The 12868-nt window shown below is 36.5% G+C and overlaps 1 protein-coding gene across 3 annotated transcripts in view; it reads left to right on the top strand.

Annotated features, from left to right (window-relative positions):
• ADGRB3 (adhesion G protein-coupled receptor B3) overlaps nucleotides 1-12868 on the top strand; it is a 788922-nt gene that overhangs the window by 386264 nt on the left and 389790 nt on the right. For all 3 annotated transcript variants that reach the window (XM_066253172.1, XM_066253185.1, XM_066253176.1), the window contains 2 exons: nucleotides 4280-4348; nucleotides 8577-8685. In XM_066253172.1, the coding sequence (XP_066109269.1) occupies nucleotides 4280-4348; nucleotides 8577-8685 (178 nt within the window). The remainder of the gene's footprint in view (nucleotides 1-4279; nucleotides 4349-8576; nucleotides 8686-12868) is intronic.

Genomic DNA, 12868 nt, shown 5'->3' on the forward strand with positions numbered 1-12868 from the left:
AAAGCTCACAGTTTGGACCCAAGGTCACTGGCTCGAACAAGGGGTTACTCGGTCTGCTGAAGGCCCACAGTCAAGGCACATATAAGAAAGCAATCAATGAACAACTAAGGTGTCGCAACGAAAAACTGATGATTGATGCTTCTCATCTCTCTTCTTTCCTGTCTGTCTGTCCCTATCTATCTCTCTCTCTGACTCTCTGTCTCTGTAAAAAAAAAAAAAAAAAAAAAGTAGTGGATCTGTTGTCATGGAAGCTGCTTCATTTTTTCCTCAAAAATTCAGTCAAGTGGCCTGAGGTATTATGAGTCCCCCTTTCTCAAAATACTGTTTGGTTCTGCTCTGTTTAACTATCAGTCTGACCTTTGAGCAAATGTCAGAGTAAATTGTTATACATATATATATTTTTTCCAGTATGCATAAGACAGATCAGCTCAAAGGAATGATGGTTGAATCCTGTTAGAGAACTTGAGATGTGCTGAGTTTGTAAGTTTATTTCGGTTATGTGTCACTGAATTCCATATTAAGCAATTCCACTGTTGTGCAAATGCTTAGGGGCCTCAATAAACACGAAAATAAATTAAGCAAAGGAAAAATGATTCAATCAAGAGACAAGATGTCTGAGGCTACTGCTGGTACAACATGGCATATTGTTTTACAACAAACTTGCTTTTTTATGAGTAGAATACATTCTAAAATAATGATAAAAACTACACTATAGTAAATACATAAATCAATGACATAGTCATTTATTATCATTATCAAGTATTATGTACTGTACAGAACTGCATGTGTTATACTTTTATATGACTGGCAGCACAGTAGGTATTTATACTAGCATCAGCACAAACACGTGAGTAATGCGTTGTGCTATGACTTTCAGACAGCTATGATGGCACTAGGCGACTGGCATTTTTTCACACAATCATAATCTGGGACCACTATTGTATACATGGTCAATTGTTGACCGTATTGTCATCACATGGTACATGACTGCATTTCCTTTAAGTTAGGACTTTATGAAACACTTTGAATGGACAAGGCCTCTTATGTGCTGAGGATGTGCTGATGAAAAGAAAGACTGTCTCCCGTGAGTGCCCCCAACCCTGGCCTAAGATGTTTAGACTTAGCTCGCTATGCTCCCGCCTGGTCCCACAACCAATTGTTCTCAAAGCTGACCAACAGGGAGATAGAAAGAGAAGTTTCTTCTGTACTACTTTCTCACACTAATTTAGTAAAGTCTGATTTATTGGACTTAGAAAATGGTACGGAAACAGTTCTTGTACTCTCTGATGTGTTAGTCAAACGTATGTTTTAATAATTGGTGTTTTTTTATGTATGCCCTTTGCTGACTTAAAAATAATTGAACTCCAAATTTATCATTTTGATCGGGGAATTGTGTGTGTGCAGAGTCGCTGACCCACTGTCAGCAAACTATTCTTTGTGAAATGTTTTCCCAGAAATGGAGATGTATTTACACAAATTGCTTCCCATTCTCTTGGTGTCTCTTGTTAGCAGCAGCATGCATTTTATGTGAAAGCTGGCAGGGGTCAAGACACAGATCACGGTCGTGGACCTCAGCACAGCTAACTGGCATGTTCAGGGAGGAAATGTGCAACTTTTGCCTCATTAGCACCATGCCCCCTACTGAGTTAACCAGCCATAGGCAATTGGAGAACTCTGAAGGTTAATTATTTCTGCCCATAGGTAAAGTTACAGCTCAATGGACTAAGCCCTTAAAATGTTATCACTCCAACCAGGAAATTTTAAGTGGGGGAAAGAAAAAGTCTGGTAGTGCAAAAAGATTTAACAAATTGAAAACAGCTCTAAAACAGACTTGCAATTTTTTTTTCAAGAGTTGCATAAAATATTCTGTATCTTTTATAGAGGTTATGACTCAAAACATGTTTCAACCATGTGATTGTCAGAAACTATTAAAATAAATAGTACAAATAGGGCAATTAAATATAGATGCTAACAGCTTCAAACCACAAGAGAAGAGAAATGAAACAGCTTTGTTTTTCTTCTAAAAATGCCCAGGTGAATTTACATGGAATTAGAATAAAGACTTGTTTTGAAAAAGTTTGATAAAGAGGAAGACTGATGAGGCTAAAAGTTAAGATTATTTCCCCTTTTGAGGGTGTCCTTTTCTCAGCTGATGTATCAGAATGAGCCAGTGCTCCTGCTAAATTACATACAGGCCAGTGATAAGAGCCTCTGAAGACACAACTGAGGGACTCCTGTTTGTGTAGTTCAAGACAGATGTCATGGCCTGACCAGGTGGAGGCACAGTGGATAGAGTGTCAGACTGGGACATGGAAGACCCAAGTTCAAGACCCCAAGGTCGCCAGCTTGAACATGGGCTCATCTGGTTTGAGCAAGGCTCACCAACTTGAGCCCAAGGATGCTGGCTTGAGCAAGGAGTCACTCAGTGTGCTGTAACCCACAAGTCAAGGCACAAATGAGAAAGCAATCAATGAACAATTAAGGTGTCACAACAAAGAATTGATGCTTCTCATCTCTCTCCCTTTTTGTCTGTCAGTCCTATGACTGAGTCCCTCTCTCTGACTCTTTCTGTCTCTGTCACTCACTCTCTCTCTCACACACACACACACACACACACACACACACACACACACAAAGACAGATGTCATGGATTCACTTCATACTTTTTTTAAGCGAGAGGAGGGGAGATAGACAGACTCTCACAAGAACCCTGACCAGGATTCACCTGGCAACCCCATCTGGGGCCAACACTTGAACCAGTTGAGCCACTGGCTTCAAAAAAGGAAGAGTGAGAGAAGGGGGAGAGGGAAGGGGAGAGAAACAGATGGTCGTTTGTCATTTGTGCCCTGACTGGGGATCGAACCTGGGATGTCTGCACACGAGGCCAACCCTCCATTCACTGAGCCACTGGCCAGGCCCACTTCATATTTCTGAGGTCTCCTGTTGACCCCAAGTCACTTCTCATTTACAACACGCACCTGGTTTTCCTCTTCCGGCTCCTGTGTCTTGAAGACACAGTGCAGTGTGAAAGCACAGGGAGGCCTCTCTCTGGTAAACACCCCTCATGTGTGATATTAGCACTAACAGCTGAACTGAGCTGAGCCCCACTCTTTGGCAATGTGGACAATGGGAATGAAAATTAATGCCAAAATGTGCCTTGTCTGAACATGAAGAGAAAATAAAAACTCAGTTTGGGTACTGCGAGATGAAGGTAAAGCTGATAGGTCTTCACAGTGTATTAGGGATGAGGGTGATGGAGAAGATTTGTAGCTTCAACACAAACATGCTACTGTATCTGTTCATTCCTCCATGTTGGCTCCCTGGCTGAAAGCAGAGGATTAAAGAAAGCAATGTGAAAATAGCGAAGGCATGTTGAGCACTTACTACGTGCTGAATGCCAGGCACTTGGGAGACCACAGGTAATCTTTGAAATAGGTAGTTGTAAAAGTTAAGGAAAACTAACCAGAGGCAGAGGCAGGAGTGAACTGAAGAAGCCTGACGCTTGCCTCAGCTCTGCCCACTGTGTATGCCTTCACAAGAGCACTCACTGTGGCAGTGATACAAGTAGCAGCATGGTTCTAATTAACCAGATAACTTGTAGTAACACCAACATGGGACTCTTGTTACAGAGGGAATAAAACTTATTTTTAAGGAATAATTACACAATGGTATGACAGAATAGATTATAGAGCAGGGGTCCCCAAACTTTTTACACAGGGGGCCAGTTCACTGTCCCTCAGACCGTTGGAGGGCCAGACTATAAAAAAAAACAACTATGAACAAATCCCTATGCACACTGCACATATCTTATTTTAAAGTTAAAAAACAAAATGGGAACAAATACAATATTTAAAATAAAGAACAAGTAAATTTAAATCAACAAACTGACCAGTATTTCAATGGGAACTATGCTCCTCTCACTGACCACCAATGAAAGAGGTGCCCGTTCCAGAAGTGCAGCGGGGGCCGGATAAATGGCCTCGGGAGACCGCATGCAGCCCGCGGGCCATAGTTTGGGGACCCCTGTTATAGAGTCTATAATAGAACAAATTATTGTGAATGTATTAACTATTCTGATGTCTTCTGAGGTGTATAAGAAAAGTTTTGTAGAACATCTAGAATTATGGTACTAGAAAGGGTCCTCAAACACCTTATGTTAGGGTCACATAGCAATATTGAAAATTTTTTAAACCCTTATCACAAAATCAAACCAAATGGATGTTGTTGAAGAGTGTATTCTCTCCTGTAACATTAAACCTTTATCTAATTTAATTTTCAGAACTTCTTTCAAATAGTTAGCAACCTTCTCGATGAAGATAACAAAGAAAAATGGGATGATGCACAACAGGTAAGGCTGGAATTATTTCACAACTTAAAGTGAAGCTGGCTAAATAAAGTTTAAAAATGTGTGAAGAAATTAATTGCTTGTTATTTCAAGATCATAACAGGAGAATAAAAAAAATCTTTGTAAATTATATCATACCAATTTTAGAGAAAAGTGGTTCTTTTATCGTAATAATCAAAGGAATGGATGATCTTTCTAAATGTGAGCAAACTGAGCAGGTTTAAGTAGTTTGTAGCTTAAAGGCATTAATAAGTAATAGCGATATGCCTTATCAGTCCGTTTCTTTTCTGTGCAAAGCTATGGTAAAAATAGCAAATCTGAAAGTACATATTGTAAATGGACCTGTGGGGTGTTAACAAGTAAAATCATTTGCATTTACTACAACACTACATATAATCTGGATCATATATACAGATATATACATTTTGATTCAAAGCCAAGAGTTGTAAATATGAGCTCTTGTTTTAAAAGTTTTAATGAAAAATTCTATGCTTTCTTTCTCTTTCAGCTATGCATGATCAGTGTCACAAGTGACCTTATTGGTGTAATAATTGTTTAAGAATGCTTTGCCCTGCCCCTTGTACAATGCTAACTGACATATGGTTAAGAAACAGTTTTCTAGATCACAGAAAAAGTAAGTTAGAGTTTAAGAAAGGGAGAATAAGAATTTTTTTTTTTACTATTCTGTAAAAATTTAATTTAACTGAATGTTAAGCTTCTTCAGTTTTCTACTTGATCCTTGTTAAAAATTGCAAGGGAACAATGCATTCTGCAAAATAAGGGTATTCTCTGAGGTTCAGGTGAACCGTCCATCCCCTCTGCCTTTGTCATACGCTCTGAGCCCCCAGGAATAAAGCATGCCCTTCATTCCAATTATGATAGGAGCTCTAAAAATAGTCCATGTGGGGCCACCTCATTATCAGGTACCAGTCCTGTGCTTTTGGCCATAGCAAGAAAAAAAATCTGTTCAAGTTCAAGACCGGAATCCTTTTCTACTAGTTTGAAATACATATTTGTCCTTGGCTTTCTTTCAGAAGAAGAGCCTCATCCACTCACTGTAAGAAAATGGTGTCTTTCCTAGAATACTTGCTGCAGAGGCTAAGCACAGCTTTGCTGAATGCTGGATAATGTTAATTATGAATATATATATAATACATTATATATATTATTATGAATATATAATATATATACATATATATAATATGTATAATACCCTATTGAAAACAAGATTCTAATTCATTAGATGCCAGCGTTGTTTACTGTGAGGACCCACCTTGAGCAAATAATGAATGATGGCAGAACTTCTCATCAATGGAAAATCCTAAATTTGTAGTTACATCTGTTGCTATTTTGAGTTAGTTCTAGTCTTATCTTTTACCTATTTTCAGTTGTGATGACCCTTAATGATTTTTAAAAAGAACTATTTGAATTAAAAAAAAAATTTGTACCGCTTTACTAAAAGGTGTTTTCTAAATGCGGCCAGATGGTAAATGAGTCTCCAAGTGTGTGGCACTGTTCAGAATCTACTGAAGATAATGCCTTGTCCCTCTGGGTGGGTCCTCTTAGCCTATTTTAGAGGAATTGTCTGAACAAAAGAAAGTATAAAACATAGCTACATATGCATTTAAAAAAGCAGCTGAATAACATGGTGAATATTGGCATCAGAAGGTTGTTGCCAGCAAATGTTACACTTTGAACAACAAAAACAATGGAGTCACTTCAGAACTTGTTTGCTACACACTAGCTGCAGTTATGACGGCTCAAACTATATTTAGTTACAGCATTCTACTCAAAGTATAGCATACTAAAGTGGAAAAAAAGACTACACTTTATTTTATACACCACAACTGGAATCAGAACTGACAAGTCCATTCAGTGGAGACAAGCCATTTTAATTTTGGTCATATTATGTTCTGTATTTTTGTTATACAGAACAAAATTTCTGTATACACAGAAAAAATTCATGTGTGTATAGCACAAGTGGGCAAACTTCAGCCAATGTGCCAAATCCAGTCTGATGTGTTTTTTAAATAAACTTTGGATATATAGCCCCACCCATTCATTTACCCAATAACTGGTTGCTTTAGGTGAGACTAGGGCAGTGTTGAGTTGTGTCCTACGGAGACGCCCTGACCCACAAAGCCTAAAGTGTGTGCTGTCAGGACGTTTACATAAAAAGGTTACCAACCTCTAAGCTACAACATTTGATTGCTGCTGGGAAATATAATTAAAAACAAAATCTTCTGCCGCCTAGAAAAAGGTAGAAAAGGAAGAAAACAGTTTTTATTTTCTTTAAATTGAATAAGAATTAAACCAGAACGTGATGGGTGTCACAAGCAATCAACTAAGTTGATTGTCTTTGCAATCAACTGCAAAGACAAAAAGAAATCTCACCCTTTTATACAGCTGGTTGAATATAGCATGTTACACTTGGGTCCTCAGGATAAACATTAACTAGTCCTCAAGTAAGAGGACTTACCAGCACAATTTGTCACACACAGTTTATCTGAAATTTACTAGGTAATTGAGGTGACCACTTATTAGTCAATTGGCTTTATTCAAAGTAAAAATAAAAGAATGAGAAAAGAAATCTCTTATATCTTAATGACTTAAGGTAGTTTTGCAACTTAGAGCAAGATACCTGCTTAAGGTAGACTCCTATTCCCACAGAAACTGTGAGGCAGAGACTCTGTCCTTTTTATAATTACATTTCTAAGAGAGACATGCCTGGATCTTTAAGCTGGTCAGAGGCTAACTTCACTTTTGAAAGGGTTTACATATATTTTGAAGAGACAGAGAAAGAACTAAACAATTACTAGTTTTCTAAAGTAAATGCTCTATGAAAAGGGAGGGGACACAGGCTTGGGGAAGGGTGTTTATTATTTTCAACAGGGAAAATTAAGCCTTTTATTTTTTATTTGTATTTGCCCTTATACTACACATACTCATAAACACATACACCTACAAAAGACAGAAGTAAAAGTGCAGTAGTAACTAACAGGAAGCTTGGAGCAGATGGAAATCTTATGCATATTTTTGGATTGTGGATGACGACCTTTCAGGATTCATATTTAATGGTGGGGAATGCAAATAAGAAACAGAATTTTTGCCAAAGTCTTTCTGAAATTAAAACAAACAAAAAAACTATCGATGCCAAACATTTTAAGTCTTCAAGTATATATAAATACATACCCCTCAGTGCCTAATTTTTAGATTGATGCAGCTACAGGCTCCTGTAACATACACACACAACTCCTGCCACCCTCACCGCCCAAGTTGTCCTTCTCCTCCTCCCCCTCCAACTCTTTCTGGATGATTTCCTGCTGATCAGTGTTACTCCCCCCTCCCTACTAGCCTTTGCAAACACAGAACCACTAAAACTCTTTAATGTACCTAATTTTTTCATAGCTAGAAGCTGCAGTGGTGTTAAATGGGTAAAAGAAATGAATCTAACTTCAAAAGACTTTTTTTGTTCTAATGTGGTTATAGAATGCAGCCTGACTTTAGAAGCATTATGGATTATACATGTGAAAATTTATGTTACCTTTTAAATGGTTTTCATGTTCCGCACACTGGGAGCTATTTTCAGAACCAGGTCACCTTTAAGAAAACATTCATCTGTTTGTAGTGCACGAGGTGGCATAGTTTGAGGTTTGTTCTGCATATACCCCTGTGAAGCGCCCACACTAGAGCTATTAGTATGATCCTAAAATTATTCCTGAAGTTACTAATAGACTGGCAGTTCTAATTATTAGCAATAAATGTCTCTCTGAAGATATTTAGTTATTATGCAGTATACTTAATTGTTCATAAGTATCTTTAAGATTGCAGTAATTATTTTCTTCCAGTGTCCATCATAGAGATACTAATTGAAAAATGTAAAAAAGATACAAAATTTCAATGTTTGTTCTATGTTGTATTTAAAGGAGCCAATCAAAAATAAAGCTACTGTACCTCTAAGTAGACCATCTGTTAGCTATTTTGAGTTTCCATACATTTATAAAGGATTAATCACTGCATCATATCACTTCCAAAGTTCCTGCTGTGTGACACCTGCTGTCATTCTCAACTATTAGTTTAAAAAATGCAATTGTTGCCACTTGCAGAAATGTCTTTAAATAAATCAGGACTCACTAATGACCTCGTTATATAGTTTTTAAAAAGAAATTTTAATTATATATTTCATTACATAGACATTTTATTTTATCCTAATATTTCCTTATTTTTGTAGATTTATCCAGGCTCAATAGAATTAATGCAGGTGATTGAAGATTTTATACACATTGTTGGAATGGGAATGATGGACTTTCAGAATTCATACTTAATGACTGGAAATGTAGGTAAGAAGTAGGATTTTTTCCCAAAACTTACTGAAATTTAAAAAAAAAATTGCAAGTATCTGCGTCATCCATTTCTAAGTGTAATGTCCACTGTTCCTATCCTTAAGTATGTGAGAGTAATGTAATGCATGGTGGATACTTGGTGTCTGATTTTAAATGAGCCCACCCAAATATACATTACACACACACACTTGCGTACATCTTGATTCATTTGTATGAATGCATTTAGACCTAATGTGTTTCTATGCAGATGTGCATTTAAAAACAGATTATGTGCTTCTTTTTTTTCCATTTGCCAAATGTTCATTGCTAGCCAAACTAATGTTGAAATATACAACAACATGCACTCTATTGTGGGTTTTTTTAAAATAAATTTTACAGTTCTCCATATATTGTTCATGGGGATCCATGTCCCTTTCTTGCTAGCTGTCGCAGGGAAGTGCTGAATCTGCAGGGGTTGTAGGACACTTCAGAATAGCTTGAAGGGTCATGATCATGGTGCTGTTGCTGCAGTTGCAGTTTTCATCAGTAGCTTCCCAGCTGTAGTGGATCTCTCAGATTCCTCTGCAGTGGATTCTGTAATGCCTGAGTTGAGCACATAAATTGAAAATGCCTTTCTTCCTTTAGTTGCCTTTAAGGTTGTCTCTTATGGGGAGAAGTTACACAGCAAAGCCAACACACACTTAGAGGTTGCCACAATAACATTGAGCCAACAATAATGTTAACCAAATGGCACATTTCTCTGTGTAATTAAAAAATAATGATAAGGGCAAAAAAGAAATAGTCTTATATATTAAATAAATTGAAGGGTTTATAATTTTCTCATTACTTAAAGCTTCCTGTCATGATGTTACTGTCATTCAAAAAAATTTTCTTTCTTCTGTGTGCTATAGTGGTCTTCAGATAAAGGCTGAACTACGGAGATTAATGTGTTTAAATAAACATATCTTACCTCATATTCTTATTCATTAAATGTTTAAGCTTTAGTTTCCGGATCAAGAAGAGAAATAACTTACTGGGGGAATTAACTAGGGTGCTTCAACTGGTACAGAACATACCTTTCTTATGATTAAGGCTTTTGTTGGTTCATTTTAGGGATGAGCTCGAACTGTAATGGGTTATAGCTAACGACCAATAGTATTCTTCAGTTGAGGAAACCCAATGTAATGGAGGTCTGGAGATATTTCCTTGCTCATATACCATCTTCATGCAGCATAAGGTTTTACAGTTAAATTTGTACATAAATCCACCTTCTGAGTCAGTTTGAAGGCTCAGATTTTTCCCCAGAGAGGAAGTTCAGCAGTGTGTGCTGGTTTAGGGATGGAATGAGCTGTCCCTTGCTAGGGGCAATGAGAAGAAAAAGGGACCAAAAATAGTATTTTTGTTGGTGAGTTCAGAAATCCAAGAAAATCCAAATTAGATGTCTATTACAAAAGTGTCTGGGTAAAGAGAAAAGGTAGTCTGTAGGAGAAGGAATAGCATGTTGGGCTGTGATTTGGGGACACATGGAAAGAACCTAGAAGATTTGAAAGGTGATAGTCAGTCAAGCTGGAACCATTCTCCTCAGGCCCTTGTTCATGACTTCTTTGGTAGGGAAAAACCGTGAAGGCTGTCTGCCCTATTGGACAATTCCCAAAGTAACTTTCCAGAAAAACAGGAGAAAAACAAAACAGCTATTTTTTTCCCTTTTTGTAAATGTTAACATGTAATTCTAAAAGGCATTGCTAATTAAAAGTGTTATCAGATCAATGCATGGCATTTGTTCAGAATATTTTGGAAAAATTCTAAAAAACAAAGCCAATATCAGTCTGGCAAACTTAAACTGGATCTTGAAGCAGGCTTATTTGAACAACATCATATCAAATTCTCTATAGTACTAGTATTATTTGCTATAAAAATTCTATTAATATCATAATCACAAACATTTGTTCCTCTTTACCTTTCTTTGGACTCCGCAAAATTATATATTTGAAAAATCTCTGTGTATTATTTTTTTTGCATTTTAATAGGTTTTCTAGGTTTGTATTCTTTATCATCAGTAAACTTCAAGAAGGATACTAAGCAGAGTAACTCAAAGAAATTTAATGATGCAATGAAAGTTAACACTGTCCTATATTGTATTCAATCTTGTATTAGGACAATGTGTGCTCATCTGATCAGTTGTATAGCATTAATTATCCACATGATTAAAAAGAAAGCTATGTTCTGTGAATAAAAATCCCAAACACTATTACACTGCCCAAAAGAGATTTTATCTACTGTTGATTTTGTCAAATACTATTCCAGGGACCTATTTGCTATAGTTTGATGACCAAAAGAAGGTTGTTTTCAATAATATTTAAGAGTTTTCTAAAGTGTATCTATATATTAGCCAAGGTCTTCCAGAATATCAGAACCAATATGATATTAATGAATATATAGAAAAATATTTATTTTAAGAGATTGGCCCATGTCATTATGGAAGCTGGGATATCCACAATCTACTACCTGCGAGCTAGAGTCCAGGAAAGCTCAGGATGTGTTTCTAGCTTGAGCCAAAAGGCCTGAGGCCAGTGGCCTAAGTCCTAGTCCAAGTCCATCAGCCTGAGAACCAGGAGCATTGATGTTCGAGGGCATGAGAAGATGGGTGTCTCTGCTCAAGCAGAAAGAGCAGATTCATCCATCCTCTGCCTTTTTGTTCTATTCAGGCCCTCAGTGGATTGGATGATGCACACCCACATTGGTGAAAGAGATCTTTAATCAGTCTACCTACTCAACTAATCTCTTTCAGAATAATTGTTGCAGACACACTTAGAAATAATGTTTATCAGCTTTTGAGGACTTGTTATCTAAGTCAAGTTACATATAAAATTAACTATCACAATCCACTACTATCAAATTGGGTGACATGAATAATAATTACTATTAATATTTTTCATTTTATTCAGTTTGATACTAATATATGATTATATGATTATGCTGTTTGCCTGTTATTTCCAATACGTTTGGATAAGAACACACTTTAGATAATATTTTACAGTAGAAATTATGCAACATATGAGTAGACACTCATTTACCTTTCATCCCAAATCCAAAAATTAATTATCCAGCATCAAGTTCACTATACTGAACACACACACAAATACATGCTCACATACACACATACATACAGCAGGTGTGAAAACCGAGACTAGGTAACTGAAAATGGTTCGTAATACCTGATAGTCTTTTTCTTAAGTTTGTTGGATTAAGACTAAAGAGCTGCACAAGATCATCATGTCTTTTTGAGTGATTACAGTTTTTTTTTATAAAGCCTACATGCATAACCACCTCACTTTTCTGAAATATAGATAAGTTCCTGAAGACAAACAGAGTTGAACAGCCAAAAATAAACGACAAAGACTATATGATTCAATGAGATTCTCAGAACCTCATTGATCCCCAGCTTTAAATATAGTTTCAGCATGTCTATTATTTTCTGGTTCTTGGTTTAGAGAGAATGAGTTGGAAGCAGAGACAATGCTGTGAGAAGCACATATCTAGCAAATAAAATAGATGAAATGCTGAAACAGCGAGGAAAACCAAGTGCTGAAAGAATGCAGCCGAGTATTGGGTCCACACTGTGAGAGCAAACAACTCTGCATGCCTCAGACTTGAGGACAGTGGTTCTAAGACAAAGGACAGTAATTTAGGTCTAAAATCCTGGTCTTCATTCATCAAGATAAAAGCTCCTGTAATCTGATTAAAATGGCAGGAAAACGAATGACATGCTTTGGAAAGATTTTCTTCAAAAATGATGCAAATGAAAAGTTTTGAATCTTCTTTTATCTTAAAAAGAAATGTTCCTACCTGTATCAGCTTTTTGAGAAATGAAATGCTCTTATATGATAACGGCCTATGAACATTTTGGTGTATATGCATATATGTTCATTTTTGGAGGGAGCAGGCCCATAGCTTTAATCAATTTTTCAAAAGACTTATGATCTCAAAATGCTTAATACAAGATTTAGAAGAAATACTTTTATGAACAAAGATGTTAAACAAGCCAATGCATTTATAAAATAATTTATCTTAAAAGGAATACTTATTTTTCATATTCACATATGAATACATGACTTTCAAAATAGACACATGATGATTAAAATAAATGAGAGTTAATGAGTACTTACTAAAGACTAATCACTCTACTAATAGCTAATATGAT

This window comes from Saccopteryx bilineata, chromosome 1 (genome assembly GCF_036850765.1).
Source record: "Saccopteryx bilineata isolate mSacBil1 chromosome 1, mSacBil1_pri_phased_curated, whole genome shotgun sequence".
Lineage (NCBI taxonomy): Eukaryota > Metazoa > Chordata > Mammalia > Chiroptera > Emballonuridae > Saccopteryx > Saccopteryx bilineata.